The 21,899-nt window shown below is 35.8% G+C and overlaps 2 protein-coding genes and 1 long non-coding RNA gene across 4 annotated transcripts; 1 reads left to right on the plus strand and 2 right to left on the minus strand.

The window, feature by feature from the left end:
• Positions 1 to 1,849: 1,849 nt before the first annotated feature.
• tmem116 (transmembrane protein 116) lies at positions 1,850 to 11,976 on the minus strand. Its single transcript, XM_084114037.1, has 11 exons — positions 11,706 to 11,976; positions 11,315 to 11,361; positions 11,145 to 11,208; positions 10,930 to 11,058; positions 6,528 to 6,632; positions 6,369 to 6,418; positions 5,511 to 5,594; positions 4,485 to 4,620; positions 3,985 to 4,129; positions 2,999 to 3,078; positions 1,850 to 2,909 (listed from the first exon to the last, which is right to left on the minus strand). The coding sequence occupies exons 1-11, from the start codon at positions 11,769 to 11,771 to the stop codon at positions 2,727 to 2,729; spliced, it is 1,089 nt and encodes a 362-aa protein (XP_083970163.1). The 5' UTR covers positions 11,772 to 11,976; the 3' UTR covers positions 1,850 to 2,726.
• LOC311082871 lies at positions 10,930 to 15,739 on the plus strand. The gene is made up of 3 exons (XR_014606166.1): positions 10,930 to 11,069; positions 15,128 to 15,246; positions 15,602 to 15,739. It is a non-coding gene; the product is annotated as an uncharacterized lncRNA (long non-coding RNA).
• Positions 15,740 to 18,576: 2,837 nt separating this feature from the next.
• LOC311083566 (dual specificity protein phosphatase 14) lies at positions 18,577 to 21,096 on the minus strand. Of its 2 annotated transcripts, none has more exons than XM_084115181.1 (2): positions 20,499 to 21,096; positions 18,577 to 19,291 (listed from the first exon to the last, which is right to left on the minus strand). In XM_084115181.1, the coding sequence occupies exons 1-2, from the start codon at positions 20,549 to 20,551 to the stop codon at positions 18,742 to 18,744; spliced, it is 603 nt and encodes a 200-aa protein (XP_083971307.1). In that variant the 5' UTR covers positions 20,552 to 21,096; the 3' UTR covers positions 18,577 to 18,741. The 2 variants fall into 2 exon arrangements, with proteins under 2 accessions (XP_083971307.1, XP_083971308.1); XM_084115182.1 differs by having other exon boundaries at positions 20,503 to 20,614.
• Positions 21,097 to 21,899: the final 803 nt, after the last annotated feature.

Consider the following 21,899-nt stretch of genomic DNA (forward strand, 5'->3'; position numbering starts at 1 on the left):
CAATACTATTTGAACTATCCTCCTATACGGTCGCATTGTAAACAGGTATTAGGAAATTTTCATTTTGGGGTGAACTAATCCTTTAATGGGGTTCAATATAGTTTTAGCCCCCATTGTGTCACGTTACCTGTAGGACAAAGCTCATGGAGACGAGGAATAGGTAAAAAATAACTTTTATTAATCAAACTCTCAGGAGAAACACCAAACACTCACACTGACGATAACGGACAAAGACCGAAGGAGAACACAAGGTATAAATACACAGGGACTAACAAGATAACTAATGAGGCCAATGCACAGGTGATAGACATGACTAATTAGAACAATCATGGAACACTAGGAAACAGGACTGAACCAAAAACACAATGAAGGGGGGAAACACAGATCATACATGTAACACATTGCCTATAAATGTATTGACAAACAAAGTTGAAACATGATTCTACAAAAGAAAGTGATTTAGCCATTACATTCCCAATCCAAAACTCACTACATCTCAAAACACATTAGTTCACTGTGGCCTTTCCTTGGGGATTTTATTTATTATTTCTTTTACTTCCATTAGGCCTATGTATGTTTTTTTCTGTAGAGACTATTTTTAACAGGTGATAAATAGAAAACGTTGCCTAGAGAGCCGTGAAGTGTAATGCAGTAGATTCAGCAGGTGGCAGCATTTTGCAGAGAGTTATAAATACAGAGTTATCATCAACCTATAATCGAGATACTATAATCGTGGTTGTCTAAAAAGCTGATCTGCAAACAAAACAAAAAAAACTCAGTAGAAGCTGAAATCAACCATCCCAAAATATCAACACTTATTTAGATTTTATTGAAATTTTCATTCAACACTTAATAGCTATGTACAAACATATTTACAATACAAAAGCACTCAGAAATGAAACACTTAAATTGAAACTTAAGTCATTCTGTCATGGGAAAACAATTCTCCTAAGCCAAACTAAAATGGGAAAAGAGGTGCAGCATGTTGATTATGACACCACACATATAGGTGTATTTACAAAACAGTATCCACACACTTTTAAACTGTGAATTTTACATGACTTTTCCAGCTGTTTGTAATTACTGAACAAGGACTTCAAATTTGGTAGCACCTTTTTTTTACAATCCTGTTTCGCATGAACATACTATGTAGTTATTGTAGTAACTGATAACCCTGAACCTAACATTAGCCCATGTAGTTACTGTACCTTACATTACTCAGTACTTTTGTGGGTAAGTACACTGTAAGTACATTGAAAGTGCATGTACTGAAAATTTAAGTGCGACCTAAAATTTTATAAGACCCGTTTCTAGTCAATGAAATATTTTAGAACAGAGCATAACTGGAAAATGTTACCAACTACAGAAGTTCCCATGACTTTACACTAATTCACCCACAATCCATAAGAATTTCTTTCATCTTCAAAACAAAAATCAAGATATTTTTAATGAAACCTGAGATTTCTGTCCCTCCACTGAAAGTTTACACAACAAAAAAACGTTGACGCTAAAAAAAAGTCCATGGAGAGATTGTCATAGTTATTCATAAGGTTTGTTCTTGCGTGTTTGAACTTCTGAAAACCATATTTGATGCGCTCTGACTCCCACCCGTCCCACCCGCAAATTATGCCTATGGCTCTATGTGTGTTGATCAAAGTTTATATGTGAATAAAAACCTGTAAATCTGCTTTTTGATGTAAAGTGATCGTTTCTCTCTAGAAGACTTTGATTAAACCACATTTAACCCATTTATCAAAGGTTTGGTTGCATGGACTTTCAATGGAGGGACAGATTGTAATCTCAGGTTTTATTAAAAATATCTTAATTTATGTTAAACAAAAGACTTATTGGTTTGGAACAAAGAGTTCATTTATTTTTCCAAGCCTGGAAATCACAATTTCGAAATATTTCCCGTATATTTTCAAGTTTTCCATTTCCATCTCAAGCAAAAAGCTTATTCCCATGGTTCAGTGCAACTATCTTGACAAGTACATGCAAATAATTTCTCATCAGCTGTGCGTATTCTTCAATAATAGCCATTGAGAAGCACTGCTCACAGCTTTTTTTTGTACATTGTTCAACAAGAGGAAATTATTTGTGTGTGTAAGTGACCCCAGCATCACTAGCCAGTGTGTAGGTGGATTCAGCGCATTGTGTTTTGGATGGAAAGAAGTAGCTTCGTCCTCTCAGATCCTGTTTCAGAGCTGTTTCCCATGGCTGTAATCTCCCTTCGGTCTTTCCCTTTTTTACATGTCGCTAGTCCGCCGTGATCTGAAACCTTTCAGCACGTCATATTGCAAACACTGGATGATGAAACAGTTGATCTCTCAGTAGCAGGTGCAGCTTCTGAAATCTCATGATCAAAAACCAAGGTAGAAAAAAAGAAAAGTTTAGCTAGCGTTTCAGTTTGTGAGTGAGTGAGCATGGATCCATCTCTGCCATCTGGGGTCGGTAATATCGAGACAAACTGCTTCAGCTGCGACATCAAAACCAAACACGTCTGTTGAACTTCACGCATGAAGGAGCACACTGAGGCTTAGCTGGTTTCAGTCTTCATGAGGAGAGTTTTTCTGACACAGCAGTGTGTGTGTGTGTGTGTGTTGTACTGACTCCAGTCTCTCATGGGTTCGACTCCACTGGTAAAATCTTGAATGCACTACAAGTCGCTTTGATTTAAAGCATCTGCCCAATGCATAGAAGTACATGCGTGTGTGTGTGTGTGTGTGTCAGACAAAATTAGTGAGTGACGCAGCAGAACGCAGAGAGGCGTAGTTTGGCTTCTGTGAGCGTAACAGAGGAGTCTGTGTGTTTGCGTCGCGTACGGTGCTGCTGCTCAGAGAGCGGAAGTGTTGTTGAGTCCAGCCGTACACCAGGCAGTTCAGAAGACCTTGAGATGCAGAGGTTAAGGCCTGAGGAGGACAAGATCACAACTGTTTTACACTTGCATGCAAGGGTAAAGCGATTATTGCTGCAGGAGCTAATATGTATTTTGGCGAACCTGGAGGATGTAGAGAACGACTCCCATCCTTCCCTCGATTATGTCCGGTTTCACCATCATCAGAGTGGCCAGTAATATTGCTGAAATAAACAAGAGAGCATTAAAAAACATGAAAAGATGGTGTTTAGCTGTAGATTTATTTCACTACTTCACTCAAATGTAAGATTTTGTACTCGAATTGCATATAAAACTTCCATGCATTTCGATTATTATTATTTATATTTAAAAAATACTTTTATAAAAATGTATTTTATTCATGTTTATTTTATTACTTAGATTCAGCATAAATCTATTAATTGTGAAAAATGAATTCAATTAAAAAGAATAAACATGGTTAAAATATGGCTAGCTGTGGAACAAGCTATATTTAATTAGTTAAAATATATGAGATTGAAAAAAAATTTTTTATTGATATTATATATATATATATAGTTATAAAGTTATACTGTATATAAAGTTCTGCATGTGATCTAATGATGACACACAAATTAAAGAACACAGATTCATAATGACCAACACATTTACATTAATGCATTTGGCAGACGCTTTTATACAAAGCGACTTACATTGCATTTCAAGATACACATTTTACATTCTTATGCTTTCCCTGGGAATCAAACCCATGACCTTGGCGTTGCAAGCACCAACGCTCTACTGTTTGAGCTACAGGAAAGCTACAGAGCAGCGCAAATTAGCGACTGGTTTAAGATTAATAATGGTGCAAATACCAGTAAATTGACCAGTGCAAACCTTAGTAAATCACCTTGCATGTTTCATTTAAATACTCTCCTCACATAAATTTTGCGTCTGAAAGGGAAACTCAAATGCATATGCAATAAGGTCAGCCGCAAAAATAACCCTGTCCACACCTTTTCAGCGCTAATGTTTCACTGCATGTCTTTAGTAAATCCTGACTACGCTAATTATTCACTTGTCCAAATCTAAAGCTGTTAGTAAATCAGTGTTTTGCGGTATCGTGTGCTCACCCGGACCCCAGCAGAAGAAGAAAGCGGAGGGATAGAGCAGCATCCGTCGCTCCAGGAGCCGCAGAGTTGCCCAGTGATGGTCACCGAAAAACCCCTGAGACGTGACGACACGCTTGTACAGCGAGCGAGCTTTACACATCAGAATCTGAAACACACAGGTACAATACGATGAGTCACATGCCTTTCTGAGAGAACACTGTACATGCAATAATATTGTGAACTATTATATCTATCAGAAAAATATGAAGCAGCACAACTGTTTTCAACACTGATAATAATCACAAATGTTTCTTGAGCAGCAAATCATCATATTAGAATGATTTCTGAAGGATCACGTGACACTGGAGATGCTGAAAGTTCAGCTTTGATCACAGGAATAAATTACGTTTTAAAATATATTCAGTTATTTAATAATATTTCACAATATTACTGTTGAAATGCTTGAACAGCAGTGTACATTTGAATCATAAATTGCTCAGAAATGAGATGCTGAAGCTCACCGTGATGCCGATGAAGGTTAGAAGGAAGGTGAAGAGGAAAATGGCCATGCAATAGTTTTGAATGACAACACATGCTGTGACTTCTGCTGTTACATATGAGGTGAGATAAACAGCCCCTGTGTGCATCAGCAAACATCTGGAAGACAATCGGCATCAGATTAAACAACTGTCTGGAACGCTGGATTCTGATTGGTCAGGCGCATCGTTCTGGCTATTCAACTGCACAACTGACCAATGTTCTTCTGTGGTGCTTTAATACAATTACAACTCAAATCCATATATTTTATTGTGTTTTTATTTTATTTTATTTTTTTATTCGCTATAATGACCAGCTGATTGTTATGGAAGCTTGTTTCCGCCACAGAATAAAACATTTTAAAAGATAATTAAGATTTTTATCTCACAATTGTAAGTTTACATCTCGCAATTCTAACTTTATTTCTCAGAATTGCGAGATATAAAGTCGCAATTACATGTTATAAAGTCAGAATTGCAAGATATAAACTCAAAATGTGACTTTATCTCGCAATTCTGGCTTTAAAACACGCAATTGCGACTTTATGTCATGCAATTCTGAATTTATAACTCCCAATTGCGTGTTATAAAGTCAGAATTGCAAGATTATTTCTCACAATTGAGTCTTTATATCTCACAATTCTGACTTTATAACACTATTGCGACATTATAAAATGCAATTCTAAGATAAAAAGTCACAATTGCGTGATGTAAACTCGCAATTGTGAGAAAAAAAGTAATAATTATTGTGAGATATAAAGTCGCAATTACCTTTTAAATTTTTTATTCTGTGGCAAAAACAAGCTTCCATAGATTGTTCATTAGACCCACACAAACAACTAAACTATAGTCAGCTATAACAACTGAATTGTATGTAATAAGTGTTTAATAACAATAAGCTCATTCAAATAAGACTTTATGACTTTATGATTCAAATAAGTGAATTTATGATGATGAAGTAATGAGAAACAACCGTTTATTAATCAGATGTGAGAATATGGTGAGACTGACCTGTAGGGCTCGGTGAAGTTTGTGTAACATCGAAACACATTTCCTGCCACGAAGACGGGCGCTGTGAGTATCAAAGGCAAAAGACTGTGTGGAGAGATCAGGACAGACATTATATTCCTAAAATCTGTTAATATCACATTTTCAGTTTTATCGTGCATGGTTTTGTGCCCTATATTTTATGCAGGATTATAAAAACGTTTAATATTGCTTGAATGTGTACTGTGCATACTGGCAACTAGCTGAAATTTCAAAAGTTTCAGGTTTTTTTATACTTTATTTCAGTTTAAAAAAAAATATTTGCGGTTTTAGTCGCTATGCTAGAAAAAAAAACATGTTAGTAACATGCTAATTCCTGCTAAAAATATGTTGATAATAACATGCTAGTAATGTGCTAATTCATGCTAGAAACATATTAAATTATGTTAGCAACATGTTAGCAATGTATAAATCGTGCTAGCAACATGCGAAAAGATTAGCAATGTGCTAATTCATGCTAAGAAAGTGTTAAAATGTGGAATTTGCTAATTGATGGTTGAAACATGCTAGCAATATGTTATGTTAGAAATGAGTTAACACTGTGTTAAAACATGCTAACGACATAACGCCCTAGCAATCAATCTACCCATCTATCAAAACTTCTTCAAACTTTATGGTCAGGCTTTCTCAAGAATTTTTTTTTGTATTATAGTCTTAGGTAAGTACTCATAAGTGCACGTACTGTAAAATAAAGTGCAATACTGTAAAATAAAGTGCATTCAAACTTGTTTTATAATTTCATTACAAAAATGATGTTGCTCCATCTATATTTAATATCAGTTTCAGTGATGTTTTTATTCCGATGATGTTCAGTGTACTCACCACGACAGTACTGGGGCCAGACATCTGCAACTTCTGGCTCTTGCTGGATTCTGAAATAAACAGGCGAATCAGTATTGCCAGCATTTACAGTAAAATAAAAGACTACATTCTGCTGCTTTATTTCCTTCATTAACATGACGATAATGATGAACTGAATACCTCGGCTGGGAGCCCGTTCAGTCTCCTGTAATACTTTCTGCTCAGCCCAGCGTAAAGCACCCAAACATAGTGCAGCGTGTAAAAGAAGGAGGCCATATAAAGAGTCTGTGGGATGAAAGTCAAAGGCAGAAGTTAATGAAGTTTAATTAGTTACACATTCTAATCTCAGAGGTTGAACCATGTTGTCACAATACTGTAACCCATGTCTCTCTTTATTTAATGACATTACAAAACAACAGACGCAGGAGGACTGTAAATACACAGACTCAGTGAAGGGAGAAAACAAGGAACAGGTGCGGTTAATAATCAATTAACAAATGAGTAACCATGGAAACAAATGGGACGACTAATGAACAGAGACAAATGAAACAAGAACTAACACAGGTAAAACAGAAACCTCAGGTGACAACGTATACTTTTAAAAAGAATATTTATTATGGAAATAATATGCTTATTTGCAAATTGAATGCAATGTGTTCGGACGCTTGACTGCATGTTAATTGCAATTAAATTAAAATATATTACAGTTTATATATTACCGTTTAAATATATATATTAAATGCAGCTAGCTGAACTTTAGAGTTTTAAGTACATCATATGTAATTTCATAATTACATCTGTTGTCTCTGAAATATGGTTGAAGTGTACTGCTAAATGTACTTACGAGTATTTATGGTAAATTAAAATATACTTTAATGGAATTTCTATTCAAACGTGTGTGTTTTGTATTTAAATATATTTATAATTACACATTTATAATTATGAAGTTGCAACTTAGTGCATTTAAAGTATATTAACTTTAAAAGTAATATCAAACAACAAACTACATTTAAAATTATAATCCAGAACTTTACATGTGCTTTAGTATGTTAATCAAAATAAATACTTTACAGCAGGACAAAACATTATTAAAACATAATGATTTAAAATGTACTTTAATGTTCAACTTTTAACTTGACATGATTACAAAGTGCACTTAAGTGTGTTAAGAAATACTTTACTCTCTTTAAGTACACTTAAGTGGCCTTATTAATATTATATTATCTGCAAGTAAAGCTTTTTTCTAAATATACTTCTAAGGTTTGAATGACACTATATGTGCACATTGTTTTCACACAAGGGACTCGAGGACCAGGGTTAGAAAAACACACATTTTTCTTAAGGCACATTTGTTGACATTCATGTCATTCCAGGATTGAGCAACTTCTTTATGTTGTTAAAGATAGAATATCCTTCATCTAGAAATGCCTAACTAGTCAACATGGTTTTCCTTTCTGTTTTGCTTTGAGCACAGTTGACTTAAAGAGGATTATAGTTGTTAGTTATATTTGATCAAGGTGTGTTTTGCCTGATTTTAACAGTCACAAAACTATGTACACTATTGCGCTATTACAAAATGTGTCAGCGGCCACTGTGTCATATTCAGTGCAGTGTTGTATGCTCAATGACACTGAGTGGAACACTTAAAGCTCATGCAAAGGTGAATGTGAAGGGATTTTTAAGTCAGTTTAATATGATTTAAGTTATAATGACTTGTACAACCAACTTGATTATACTTAAAAAATTAAGAAAGCGACTAAACTTAAGTTTTTTAATTAAAATATGTGGATTTTTTTTTCATCGGATGCTACGATTTAGTTTTCATTATGATTCTGTTGTTATAGATTAATACCTGTTATTAATTATACTCTTAAAATAAAAAAACACTTAATGCATGATGAAAATTACATTCAGATATAGTTTTACATATTTTACACTTCTAGTGGTTCCCTAAAGAAGAAGAAAACATGAACTGATTAAAGACCAGATCATTTTAATTAGTCACTATGAGCTCTTAAAAATGTAAAATGATTCTAGTAAACTTATGCATGCCTTTCTGGTTAGATGTGACTCATCGGTGAGTGTCACATGACCTCGGGCAGGGTTTTCCAAAACTCAGGGCGTTTTCACTGCATGGAGGATTGGCAAATAGTGTCAAATGTGGAAAAAAAACAGCATTTTCCACAAATAGCAGGGGGGTTTTCTGATAGATTCTTCTTATAATTATGTAATAATGTTGAATTGATAAGCTTGACAAATGCATCCAACACTACAATATATATATAAAAACTGAGAAAATGGAATGAGATTATTTACTTATGGTGTAAAATTATGGAGCCCCTAAAAAGACATGGTGATGGAAAAAATGATGGGAAGAAAAATTATATTTTAATGCTTTTGCGTTCTCTCACAAAACCTTTGCTTTCCCCAGAGAAACCTTTTGCAAAGAACTCAAAAGTGCGCACAAAACATTTGCGAGAGAACGCAAAAGCACTGATGTATACTTTTTCCTCCCATCTCATATTTCTTCCCTTCACCATGTCCGTATTAAATGACGCTACTTTGTGTCACAATTTCATGCAATGTTATTTTTCAAGCTAGCTTAGTTTATAATAGCATAACCAATAACAAATTTAATTTTAATGAAAAAAAAAAAAAGGATTTGTTCTTATAATGCCTTAAAAGTAGAGCTGCACGATACTGGATAAATAGAGAATCACGATTTTTTGGTTTAAAATAGAGATCACGATTCTCCCACGATTCTGAATAGTCAGCTAAACAAAATAACATGTAATTTAGAACAGATTCTCACAAAATGTTAATTGCTGTAGTCTATTTAAAATGTTTTATTTTTTTAAAAAAAGGTTGACTCACACATAAAGACCTAACTAATCAGCGTTTTTGAACAAATCTCTTGTCTTGAGTGAATGATTCAATTGACTCATTTTTTAACAGTCACTTGTCGCCACCTACTGGTGTAACGATGTAATCGATACAATCATTATTTGAAGCGTCAAGTTACATTCAAATGGTGATTTACTCTATTTTGATCACTACCATAGACATCAGTGTTTATAGCCGATCTATAAACTTTTATCCCAGTACTTGTATAATGTATACTTGTACTTGTATAATGATACTGTGCGCTTGAAAAGACTGTTTGTGAAGCGTTTTCATACATGTACATGACCCCTGCTCTCTCTGGGCCAGAACGCAGATCTGAATGTTCACTATACTCGTACTTGTCAAAGGTTTAATAGACAGAGCCGAATCGCTGTCATTTAGGAATACGATCACATGGGTGTTTGAATCCCGATCGCGATATTTTAACGATTAATCGTGCAGCTCTACTTAAAAGTCTCGGGAAACCAAACCACTTCCAAACAACAGACTGAACTTTGCCTCCACGCATTACTGAGCAGTGACGTCCACTCACACCCATGACAATCCACTGCTATAAACAAGTGTGTGTGTGGAGTTTAAAAGTGGGGCAGAACTCATTATATCTGGCCAAAGAATATGGACCAAATTTGCTGCTCCACTTCCTTTTCACATTCGTCCCAGTTCCATGTTTGTTGAACATGTCTGAGCGGAGAACAACTCATTTTTGAAGTGAAACTGTCTAGCACACATGCTTGTCTTCTCTGTGATATTTTATAAAAATGGAAAACACACAGGCTTCAATAATGAGAGACACATGTTTGGGCCTGTAAAGCATTGGCAGAGTAGAGAAAAACTCCCTCACTGGTATTTTAAAACTTTTTTTTTTTTTAGCATTTACACAACAATTTATTGGCTAAAGACCTTCCATCTTCGAAAAAGGGATTATGTACCATGCTAAATGATTACAATATGCATATATCAGGTTATTTTATGGTAGTCTAGAAATCTTCAAACGATATCATGGTACTTCTATGGTACACGTCCAATAAACTATGGTATTTTTGGTAACATGATATTGTTTCTTCTTAATGTTAAAAAAAACAGTCTGTTAAAAACATTCCTTGACAGGAGAAAATTCAGATATGCTAATATGTGTTTGGTTTCAGATACATGCAGTAAGCAGTCGACCAATCACAACAGACTGTGCCGTCTGACCAATCAGAGCAAAGTAGACCAATCACAACAGACTGGCTCCCCATCTGACCAATCAGAGCAGAGCAGGCTCTCGGAAAGGCGGGGTTTAGAGAGACTGAATCCTTGATTGAACCATTTCAGACACTGTGAGAAAAGAGCTAATGCTGCAATGTATATTATGAGAAAATTAAAGTGTTTTTGACCATGGATGCATGTAAACCTATTGTAAGAGACCTGCAAAACTAAATTAGGGCTCAAAACCTTTAAAATAGCATAACAGGAGCACTTTAAACGTTTGAAAAGGATGCTCATCTTAGTAATATGATTGTTTTTTTGATTCCAGATGCAGTCAATCAAATATGACTGCTCCAATGTGGCTTTATTTGTGGAAGTGGAAGTATGATGCAAAAACATTGCATGTAAAAAAAAAAGGCATATAGAGGAAGTACTGTTCTTTCGCATGTGATAAACATTATTTTGGCATGATATTGTGTCAGTTTTGTACCTGTTCCACAATGTGGAGGTTGTAGCAGATGTTGTAAGCTTTACAGTTCTGGGTGAAGAGAAGACCACCAACCAGCCAACTCAGAGCTAAGAGCAGGTCTGTTAAACTTAACAAGAACAACGGCAGCACCTGGAACACAGGTTTGTTTCTGTGGTCAAAATTACATCTGCATGCATGAACATATTGTTAATAATCCAATAGCTATGGAGGCTTACCTCTGGTTTTTTTACTAGTCTTGTATAAATGGCATATCCAATTATGGAGCCTGCACCTACAATGCTGTGATGCAAATTATTAACACATATAAATAAGTATACAAGACATAATACACGTATCTATTTATTAAATGACTGCAAAACTACGATACAATAAATAGATAGCCTACCTTAGGATGGCCATTGTCATTTGAATACATCGCACTGTAGAGTATACCTTTAAAAAGACAAGAAAAACAAAGGAAGAATAGTGTATTTAATCGGTGTGTGTTTAGTTTAAGCATGTGTAGAGCATCAAATGCAAGATAAGTATTTTATGAGTTTATGACAATGCATGACCTAGATATGAAGTGTTTGGAAGTGGTTCATTTATACTTGCTAAATAAGAATCTGCGTTAGTGTTTGAAATTATTATTACTTTTCAAATTCCTTAAACTATTAGTCATTTAAAAAAGATAATTTAAAGAAAAAAGCTATAGTGAAAAGGGCACGAGAACCATGCGCGCCCGAAGCACAGCCGATAGTTTAACTATGTTGTACAATTTTTGTAAAAGTACTTACAGGTGTCCAGTTGTCAGTCGGTGTGGTGGTGTTAATCGGTGACTTATTTTGGTCAAAAAAGTCCATATTACAATATTAAACAGCCTATTTAGTGATAAATTAATTCCACCTTAGAGCCCTATATTCCACTCGAAATCCTTCCTTATGTAACAACAGAAAAAGCAGTTCTAACAAATGTATATTTGCTACCAGAAAATGCCAGAATAATAATCATTTAAAAAGTCACAGAAGTTAGAAAGTAACAAAATGTGCTTTCTCAAACTCGAGTCCTGTAAATAAAAACAGCGCGCCCCGCCCACTGCATCACAACGCGATTGCGATTGGCTAGGATCTGATTGCGTCACACATTCGTCATATTTTAATGTACATTAAGCGTGGCGTGCTTCACCAGGCATCATGGCATGAGACTGGCGCTTTGTCTGTTTTGCCTCGCACAATCGTCTCTATTTAAAAGGGCGTCCTGTTTTTTGGCCAAAATTGTCTGCCTGTTGTTCCAAACTGGCATCGTGATGACAATCAGCGGATCCTTTAGGCATGAACAGATCTGGCAACAAAACTGAAAGATTCAGTATCAGTAACTAACGCGTTATTTTATATTATAAGCCTATTAGTTGACTTGCTACCCTTTTTTTATTTTTATTTATTAGGCTGTATACCTTGAAACTAATTTGTTTACAATTAGGCCTTATTCTCAAAAGCACAGCAGTTTAAGAATAATCTTTTATTAACACAGACTTGTGAAATATGTACAAGATCTACATATATCAGTGTCTAAACTGAATCCAGGTTGCTTGTGCATCTATTTACTGTGACATGCACATTTACATTCACATAATTGCTCAGTATTTTACCTGCCCAAACATCAAACATGTTCACTTTGTGTTTTGTCCGGTTGTTAGGGAGAGTTAGATCTGACTGACGTTCAAAGTTCACAGATTTCATGTCATTCTCTCGCCTGTCGGTTCTCATGAGCATCAGAGGTCTACATCCCTCACCCATGTCTGGCTTCATTAATGACAGTATATGCGTGAGAACAATGGACACAAGCACTGCCTATGAAGGCTGTCTAAGAGAGTTTCTGTCATTTCTTCATATCAGCCACTGTGAGGTATCATATCCATAATGTTTCACAGATCCAGTGCACATACACATGATGATGCAGGTTTGAGTCCAGATTGAGCATCACATTTCTCCCACTTTCTTTCGTCCTATCCATTAAAACACACACAAACAAACCTGCTCATTTCATTTGAGCACTTTTAGCTTTGATCGTTCATGCAAACAAATGTATAGCAATATAAACCGTAAACTGGGAACAATCTTATGGTTATAGTTGTATGACAAGATGCACATGGTTCACTGCTCTGCCACAATAGTTGGCTTTCAGTCTTTGATTTTCAATTTCATGTGCATGCATACTGTTCAGAAGTCTGGGGTCAGTACATTTTATTTACTTTTATTCAGCAAGGGTGCATTAAATTGAATAAAAGTGACATTTATAATGTTACAAATCTATCTCAAATAAATTCTGTTCTTCTGAACTTTCTATTCATCAAAGAATCTTGAATGTCAATGTCCACAAAAATATGAAGCAGCAGCACAACTGTTTTTAACATTGATAATAATCATAAATGTTTCTTGAGCATCAAATCATCATATTAGAATGATTTCTGAAGGATCATGTGACACTGAAGACTGGAGTAATGATGCTGAAAATTCAGCTTTGAAACTTTGATCACAGGAATAAATGAAATTTTAACTGCAATTCCAAAAAAGTAGAGACATTTTGTAAAATGCATTAAAATCAAGAATCTCTTGAACAGACAGATTTTTTTTTATGTTTTTACTGGCCAAATTAATTGTATTTTGTAACTATAAAAATGTATCTTTTTTATTTTTTATTTGAATAGCTGCAACACAGTTGGAACAAATGCAAAATAAAAGTTTTTAGAGTATCCAAATGAAAGTGTTTTGAAACCGTCCACAATGAGCCGGTGAACTGGTAATAGGTGAGAGTGTCGTGAGTGTAAAAGGAGATTCTCAGTCTTTGCAAGGAAAGGTCCTCATGGCTCACTACTGTGTGCCAAATATCACGAGAGATATCATGATTCTCAAACAATTCAAAAATGCAAGATTGCGAAGTATTTAGGTCTTTCACCATCTACAATACATAACATTTTGAAAAGATTCAGGGAATCCAGAGAAATCTGAGTCTGTGTTGGGCAAGGCATGTGCGTGACCTTTGACCCCTCAGACAGCACTGCATGATAAACCATCATGCTACGGTATTATATACAGACACATGTGCTCAGGAGAACTTTGGAAAACACTGAACACAGTCTGCCTCTCGAATCTCTGTTACTCAAGGAGGAACTATACATCAGTTCAAAGTTCTCTGAGCCCGGGCTCATCTCAGATGATCCGAAACACTGTAAATGTGTGCTGTGGTCTGATGAGTCCATGTTTCAGCCAGTTTTGGGGAAATGGACATTGAGGTCTCAGTCCCAAAGACGAAAGGGATCATCCAGACTTCATCAGCGACAGGGAAGCAAACATCTGTCATGAGTGGAGGAGCATCAGTGGAAACGGCACGAGTGACTCGCATGTGTGTGAGGGTAACACTGATGTGGAGGAGTATATCAGGATTGTAGAGACATAAACTGACATCAAGATGACATCTTTCCTGGGAAGCAAGACAAAGCCAGGCCTCATTCTTTATGTGCTGCAACAGAGACGCTCTACACCTGCAGTCCAGATCACTGAAAATAGACCCATCATGAAAACTATTACTTTTTAAGTCATAATTTCAACTCATAATTCACAGTTTTATGCAATACTTATGACTCACGCCATCATTTCAGTTTCAATTTTCAATTTCTTTTTATGTCATAATTAATATTCACCATAACCTTTTTCTTTTGAGTCATAAATGGGTTTGCAATAGTCATTTAAAAAATAAAAGCATTCAAAAATCTTGCGAGCCCAAACGGTTGAACAGTATGTATGCAGACTCTGCTCATTCAGACCACTGACTAACTCTTTTCTTGGAGTAATGACTTCTTTTGTGCTTGATATGGTTGATTAACTGCTACACGTCCCAATTCTGAGTTCATGAGCTCTTCCAAAGTGATCACTGGAGTCAATATAGCTATAGTCAGAGGGATTTAATGATATTCCCTTCCAGATTACTGGACCAACTGTATGATCAACAGGGTTCATACAGAAAACATTTAGTGTTTGGAATATCAGACATTTGCATGTCTTCTTTGAAAATAAATAAATAATAAGGTTAAAGAGGTCACAGACGTCTGCTTTATTTGGCCTCGAGCAGGGGGGCATTATTGTGAAGTATCGAATCCAAAACAGATGACATTTGTATGAAATGGCAATATAAAACCCCCTTTTCTCTCTTCCCTTTTCAGTTTCCACTGAAGTAAGTGTGCTGGAAACACGATACACTGCTTACAAAGCGGTAGGCTATATTAAAAACAAAATGAAGGTTATTGGATGTTCTGAAAAACAATTGTGCTCACTATTTAAGGTAAGACTAAGATTTGCAATGAAACATATTAAATGCACAGACCTTCTATTTTTATTTTGAGGTAAATACTTAAAGAATGGAAGTCTGTTTCCGCCACATTAGAGAAAAAAATCATATTTGGGTCAATCGTAATTATGAGATAAAAAGTCATTATGAGATAAAAGTCTTTTATGTCATCATTTAGATTGTGTAATCTCATAATTTATCTAATTTTTTTTCCTTATGTGTCAGAAATGGACTTCTATATAAACATAAAATTTTATAATAAGTTATTATCTGCTAGCACTCCAAAACAATACCAGTTTCATAACTTTCACAGAATAACTTTCACTTCTGTGTGTTTTTTTTGGACCAGGAAACCAGACAATAGAAAAGTACTGTGAAGATTGGAGATTCATAATGCAGGAAGACGGAAAGCCCCGCACAGCCTCATGGGCCGGACCAGGAATATTTGTACAATGCCCAGGTCACCTGACCATAAAACCCTTTAAAAAAAAAAAATCAACCAGGGAAGTAATCTTCATGCCGCGTCACACCATTGCCACATATCAAATATTCACCATCAGGGTGTGTGTGAATTTTCACTTGTTACACCACGTGTCTCTGTAAAAATGCTGGTGGAAATACACACATTCCAATGCCAATGAAACAATCTAGGTATATATAGGCTAGATCTTCATTGCAAAGGACTTTTTTAAGATTTTAAAACTTAAAAATACATAAATGTTTCAAACTGAGGCACCACACACGCAGATATGAAAATTGATTTCAGCACATCAGAGCCAAAAAAAAAAAAAAAATCAAATGTAGGCTATAACGTTATTAACCCAGGCTCATTGTTTGTTTTTTTACAAACAACATTTATTTGTCTTGTCTGACTAAAACCAAGGTTTGATGTATAATATCGTTCAAATAAAAGTTTAGTTTCGTTTTTTTATGCTTGTTGAAAGATGAAACAGCCAACTGCATTGGATCTGACAGCGTCATTTTATGACAAGCCTTAAAGGAGCCGCCCCTTAAAAAGGGGGATTATCATTTTTCCACATATATATTTGTTCTGTGTGTGCAAAAAACTTTATTAACATTACAAGTGAACCTCAAGGAAAATTATATGTATATGTATACAGAGGCAGGCTAAATACACATTAATTGCGCAGATATTAACATAAATAAATACATAATAATCTCTGTATTAGGCTACATACATAATGCATTACATAGCCTACATACCGGTAGTCTCCGTTCGTCCATCCTCCTCGGGATGCTGCTGTTCTTCTTCACGCTTTTTTTTTTTTTTTTAACTTTTTTTATAGAAAGATTAAAAATACGGGAGAAATACGGGAAAATATTTAAACGGGATGATAGCGGGATAGCACGGTTAAGTACGGGAGAATCCCGGGGAAACCGGGAGGGTTGACACTGACAGGTATGGGCCATATTTTAATTTTTTCATGAGAGGAATTTGCCTTTCGGGCCTTCCAATAGAACTTTATTGTGGACGGATATTGTTAGTACAAAAATATTCTTGGTAAACCACAACAATCTTACACTTAATCCACATTGCAATGTCTGAATGCTATTGCACAGACCAACACATAAACTGAACCAGATGGCATCTGCAAGCCAGTGATGCTGGAGCTTTCTCTGAACTTCAGATTTTAATGATCTAGTTCCAAGATGATTTTTAGTGGATGTATGAAGTCAGTGCACACAGATGTGTAACTCACAGGTCTGTCTGGCTTGAGAAGTGAGCTATTTCTCTTTAAAGTCGTCATGAAACAGAAGTTGCACTAGTCTTTTCTTCCCTTTTGTGACCTATGATTGTGACGTATATCGAGTGAAACGGCTTCTCGAACAAGGAAATGATTTTTTTACCCAGTCAATCTTTTTATCAAAAAAATGTTTCCTGAGTTGGATCCCCTATGCTCCTTCTGTGGAGTGGAAGACGAGTCTGTACCTCACCTTTTTTGGGAGTGTGTTCATGTAGCTACTTTTTGGAAGAAATGTTGTCTATTTGTACGTGCTTCTTTATTAGTCAATTTTTCTTTGGGGTTTAAGGATGTTTTATTTGGTTTTTATAACTCTGACAAAAATCTAAATGACAAGTATTTTCTTGTAAATCTATTTATTTTTCTAGCCAATTTTTTTGTACACAAGTGTAAATTTTTGTCTGTCAAACCTCTTTTTATTATTTTTTGCAATGACGTGAAATGTTATTTGGGTACTATCTCTTCTTCCAACAATGCCAAAGCTTTTAAAGTCAGTTACATTGTGCACAAAGTATAATATTTATGCTTTTTTATAATGAAAACAAAAAGGGACTCGAGGCATTTCTATCTCTATTGAATTTATATTAATTTATATGTTACCCCTGGATCAATTCTTTTTTTTTTCTATGTATTATTATTTTATTTTTTTTACTTCATTTTTTGTTGAACTTGCTATTTGTCTACTGTTTATAATTCTATTGTTATTGTAGATTAAACTGTATTTGCTGCTATGTTCAATAAAAACAAACAAAAAAAAAACAAGGAAATGATTTTGTCTGTGGGGAATTGATTGGATGGTTGTGGTTCGCTATTGGTGGATCTCGTGTGAGTGACAGGTGTCCCCGCCTTCATCAGAGGAGGAGATGTCGTCACTGCAAGAGGGAGGGGAAGTTATTCTGATTCAAGATTAGCATGAATAAAAAATAAATAAATGATGTGCACGATAAATCATTTAAATAAAAAAACTGCAATATACCATAAAAATAAGACTTGTCAATTTGAACAAACAACTTGTCAAGTCCCCCTGTGGTGAAAATCAAACTTTTAATGTTGTTTGTGTCTATGTGGTGTTTTTAATATGCTTTAAGACAAACCATGTGTAAATTCATAAGTCGACTCCATTGCTGAGTATTTTCTCCTTAAAACTGCAGTGAACCAAAGACAGTCTCAAAAACACGCTTTGAAATCGCTGGTGTTTCTGACGTCACAAACTACCTTGTAAACAATCAGATCAACGTGTGATCGTCAACCAGTGGATCTCTGAGCTGAGTGAGTGAGTGAGTGGAGGTGGGGCTCATTTGCATATTCATAGAACCGCGTATACTAAATGAGGCAAGGGTGTCGAGTTACATTCAAGATATTTTCAGGCATGAAGAAAAAACTTTTAAATATGTAATTTTGGTGATCAAAGATGAGTTTTAAGGGATAAAAATTACTTTAAAATTAACGCTACAAGGTTTATGTTTTGTTCTCTAACGCAGCAACTCATTTTCAAGTGTGGTTTAAGCATACACATATTTTGTTGGGTCACTGTACTTCAATCAACATGCCAAACTAAGAATTCTTCTGCCATCTTCTGGTTGTTTATTGCATAACATCACAAACACTTAATTATAAAGAACACCACAACTTATAAAATCAAACATAATGTTGATACGCCCAACAAAAAATGTTCAAAATCATTCAAATATGAATGAAATAACAAGAAACACAAACATTTCCTCTCCTAAAGTGGAATCAATCCCCTTGTTTCTCTCTCATATAAATCTGGAATGTCTCCAACAGGAGAGCTGATCATTCTGACTGTATTTCCTCCATGTATTCTGCGCTCGTACTCGATGAGCTGCCTCCAGAAGCCGGCGTTCGGTCTGATGATGGGTCTCTGAGCTTTGAGCCGTGTGTGAGCCTCTGCTAGTGTGTGATGACAGTGTTTCATCAGGAACGCCAGACACAGAGCCGCCGAGCGACTGACGCCTGCGTTACAGTGAACCAGGACTCGTCCATGTTCTTCACAAACCTGCTGAATCTTATCAGCAACTGCGTCAAAGTGCTCAGTGAGTCTGGATTCGGGATCATCGGAGACGGACACGTGCATATAATCGATCGTGGGAATGTTTGAGTTTCTGATGTCCTGAGTTGCATTAATAACACATGTGATGTTGAGAGAGCTTATGACTGAAGAGTCGTTCGCCGTTTTGCCGTTGCCGATGTACAAACAGTCCGTGACCTGAGCAAACCCTCCGAGTCCTCCTGCTCTCCCTGACATGGTCCGAACACTAGGAACAAACGAGCAAGATTAATAGTGCAAACATCACAACTAAACGAGGATACTTTGTTATGATAAACTTTTATGTGTTGGCTTGCCTGAAAGCTTGACTAACACACACAGACACAGATATACAGATTGAAAGACAGACAGACAGATAGATATTGTAGACAGACAGACAGATAGATAGACAGACAGACAGATAGATATTGTAGACAGACAGACAGACAGACAGATAGACAGACAGACAGAAAAACAGACAGACAGATAGATAGATAGATAGACAGACAGACAGATATTGTAGACAGACAGACAGCTAGACAGACAGACAGATAGATATTGTAGACAGACACAGACAGATATTACAGACAGACAGATAGATATTGTAGACAGACAGACAGATAGATAGACAGACAGACAGATATTGTAGACAGACAGACAGACAGACAGAAAAACAGACAGACAGATAGATAGATAGATAGACAGACAGACAGATATTGTAGACAGACAGACAGACAGACAGATATTACAGACAGACAGACAGACAGACAGACAGATAGATAGACAGATATTGTAGACAGACAGACAGACAGATATTACAGACAGACAGACAGATAGATATTGTAGACAGACAGACAGATAGATAGACAGACAGATATTGTAGACAGACAGACAGACAGACAGACAGATAGACAGACAGACAGAAAAACAGACAGACAGATAGATAGATAGACAGACAGACAGATATTGTAGACAGACAGACAGACAGACAGACAGATAGATAGATAGATAGATAGATAGATAGATAGATAGATAGATAGATAGATAGATAGATAGATAGGAATTTATCTTTATAACTCTAAAACACATTCATATGAAACACAAAGGCTCATTCACGTTGCACATTTTTTGTCAAGCCAGAATAATAAAGCTGTCTACTGCACATAGTGCTTTATGTGACTGAAATCTATTCGACACTGATACACTCAAGAGGAATTTTGAATTTTGATGCTCTTATAATATATGAATGCTTTCATACACGGCAGATAGCGGTGATATGGAGTTTTTATCATCTAAAATCTACGACCTGTCAGTGTAGTTATCGATAGTTTACGCTGAATTAAAGAGTCATGTTTTACTGTCTGTAGCGCGTTTATACGTGGGCTATAATAACTTTAAAAAGGGTAGTAAAATATAAGCGAGTTTATGATTCCTACTCACGACTGCTGTCTGAAGAGCTCTTCTTCTTCTCACTGCGGCTCGGGGACATCACACGCGCACAGCGCCACCCACCGTCGGCTTGAGACTCAACAGCAAAACAATAAACAATAAGTAATAAATGATAATTGAATCTGTCTATTTGTCTGTCTTTATTGACCTTAACAAGCAGCTCGTAACCAGGAAGAAAACCAAACAAAATACCATTGTAACCATTTATCTCTATTAATGGCAGAGGTGGACAGTACCAAAGTAGCCTACATATACTTGAGTAGCCTAGGCTACTGTACTTAAGTACACTTTTTGAGTAGCCTCTCTGTACTTTACTTGAGTATTATTTTTTCTGGAAACTTTTTACTTGAACTTCACTTCATTTGAAAGACAAATCATACTTTTTACTCCACTACATTTCTGTCAAGGTCCTTGAGTAGAAAGTACGTCAGTCAGGGGATGATTTTGGTTGGAAATGAAAGTCGGGTTGAACCCGTCAGATTGACGTCAGAATTAAACAGACGTTGGATTTTGGTTGGAAATGAAAGTCGGGTTGACGCCAGAAACCGATTGATGTTGGTTTCTGACGTCCACCCGTTTTTCATTTTCAACCACAATACGTCTGTCCAACGTTGGAGATTAACGTCAATCTGGCATTGATTCTGACATCAACCTGATTTTCATTTTCAACGTTGGGTTTGGTCTTCTAAAAGCGAATTTTGTCATTGTTTTGGAGCACGTAGCTTATAGATAACAGTAAGGCTAACATATTCATACTAAAAGCCAAAAAACTTTAAATAGGGCACTATTTGAGGGAACAGCCATTTGGGTGTCTATTGTGGACGTTATTGAGTGCATTATTCAATCTCACATTCACTGGAACTGTGTTCTAGAAATAAATTTGATATTGATATATGAGGGTAGCTAGGCAGGCATAGATTCAGAGGCATAAGGTAGGCTAGTATTACATAAAACAATGTAACAATACTAAAACAATGCATTGACATTTTCTTTTCTTACTTTTGATACTCAAGTACTTTTAAAAACAAGTAGGCTACTTCTGTACTTTTACTCAAGTAAAAATCGGTCTTTACAACATTTACTTGTAACGTAATATTTGACCAGTAGTATATGTAGGCTACTTTCACTCAAGGAAGTTGTGTACTTTGTCCATCTCTGATTAATGGTGAGCATTAAAAACATCAATAGGCCTAGTTGATAAACATGCTCTTAAGGTTCTAGAAAATAATCAGATAGTCCATCATTGTGATATTTTAGCTGATTATTTTTTCAGTTGATAGCATCTGATTAAGTGTGTTGATATAGGCTACTGCTGGGTTTTTAAAAATCTTAACAATGATTTTTCTTCACCCATATTTCAGGAGTAGGCTATATAAAACCACAGGGCT

Source organism: Abramis brama (assembly GCF_963993115.1).
Source record: "Abramis brama genome assembly, chromosome: 5".
NCBI classification, from domain to species: domain Eukaryota; kingdom Metazoa; phylum Chordata; class Actinopteri; order Cypriniformes; family Leuciscidae; genus Abramis; species Abramis brama.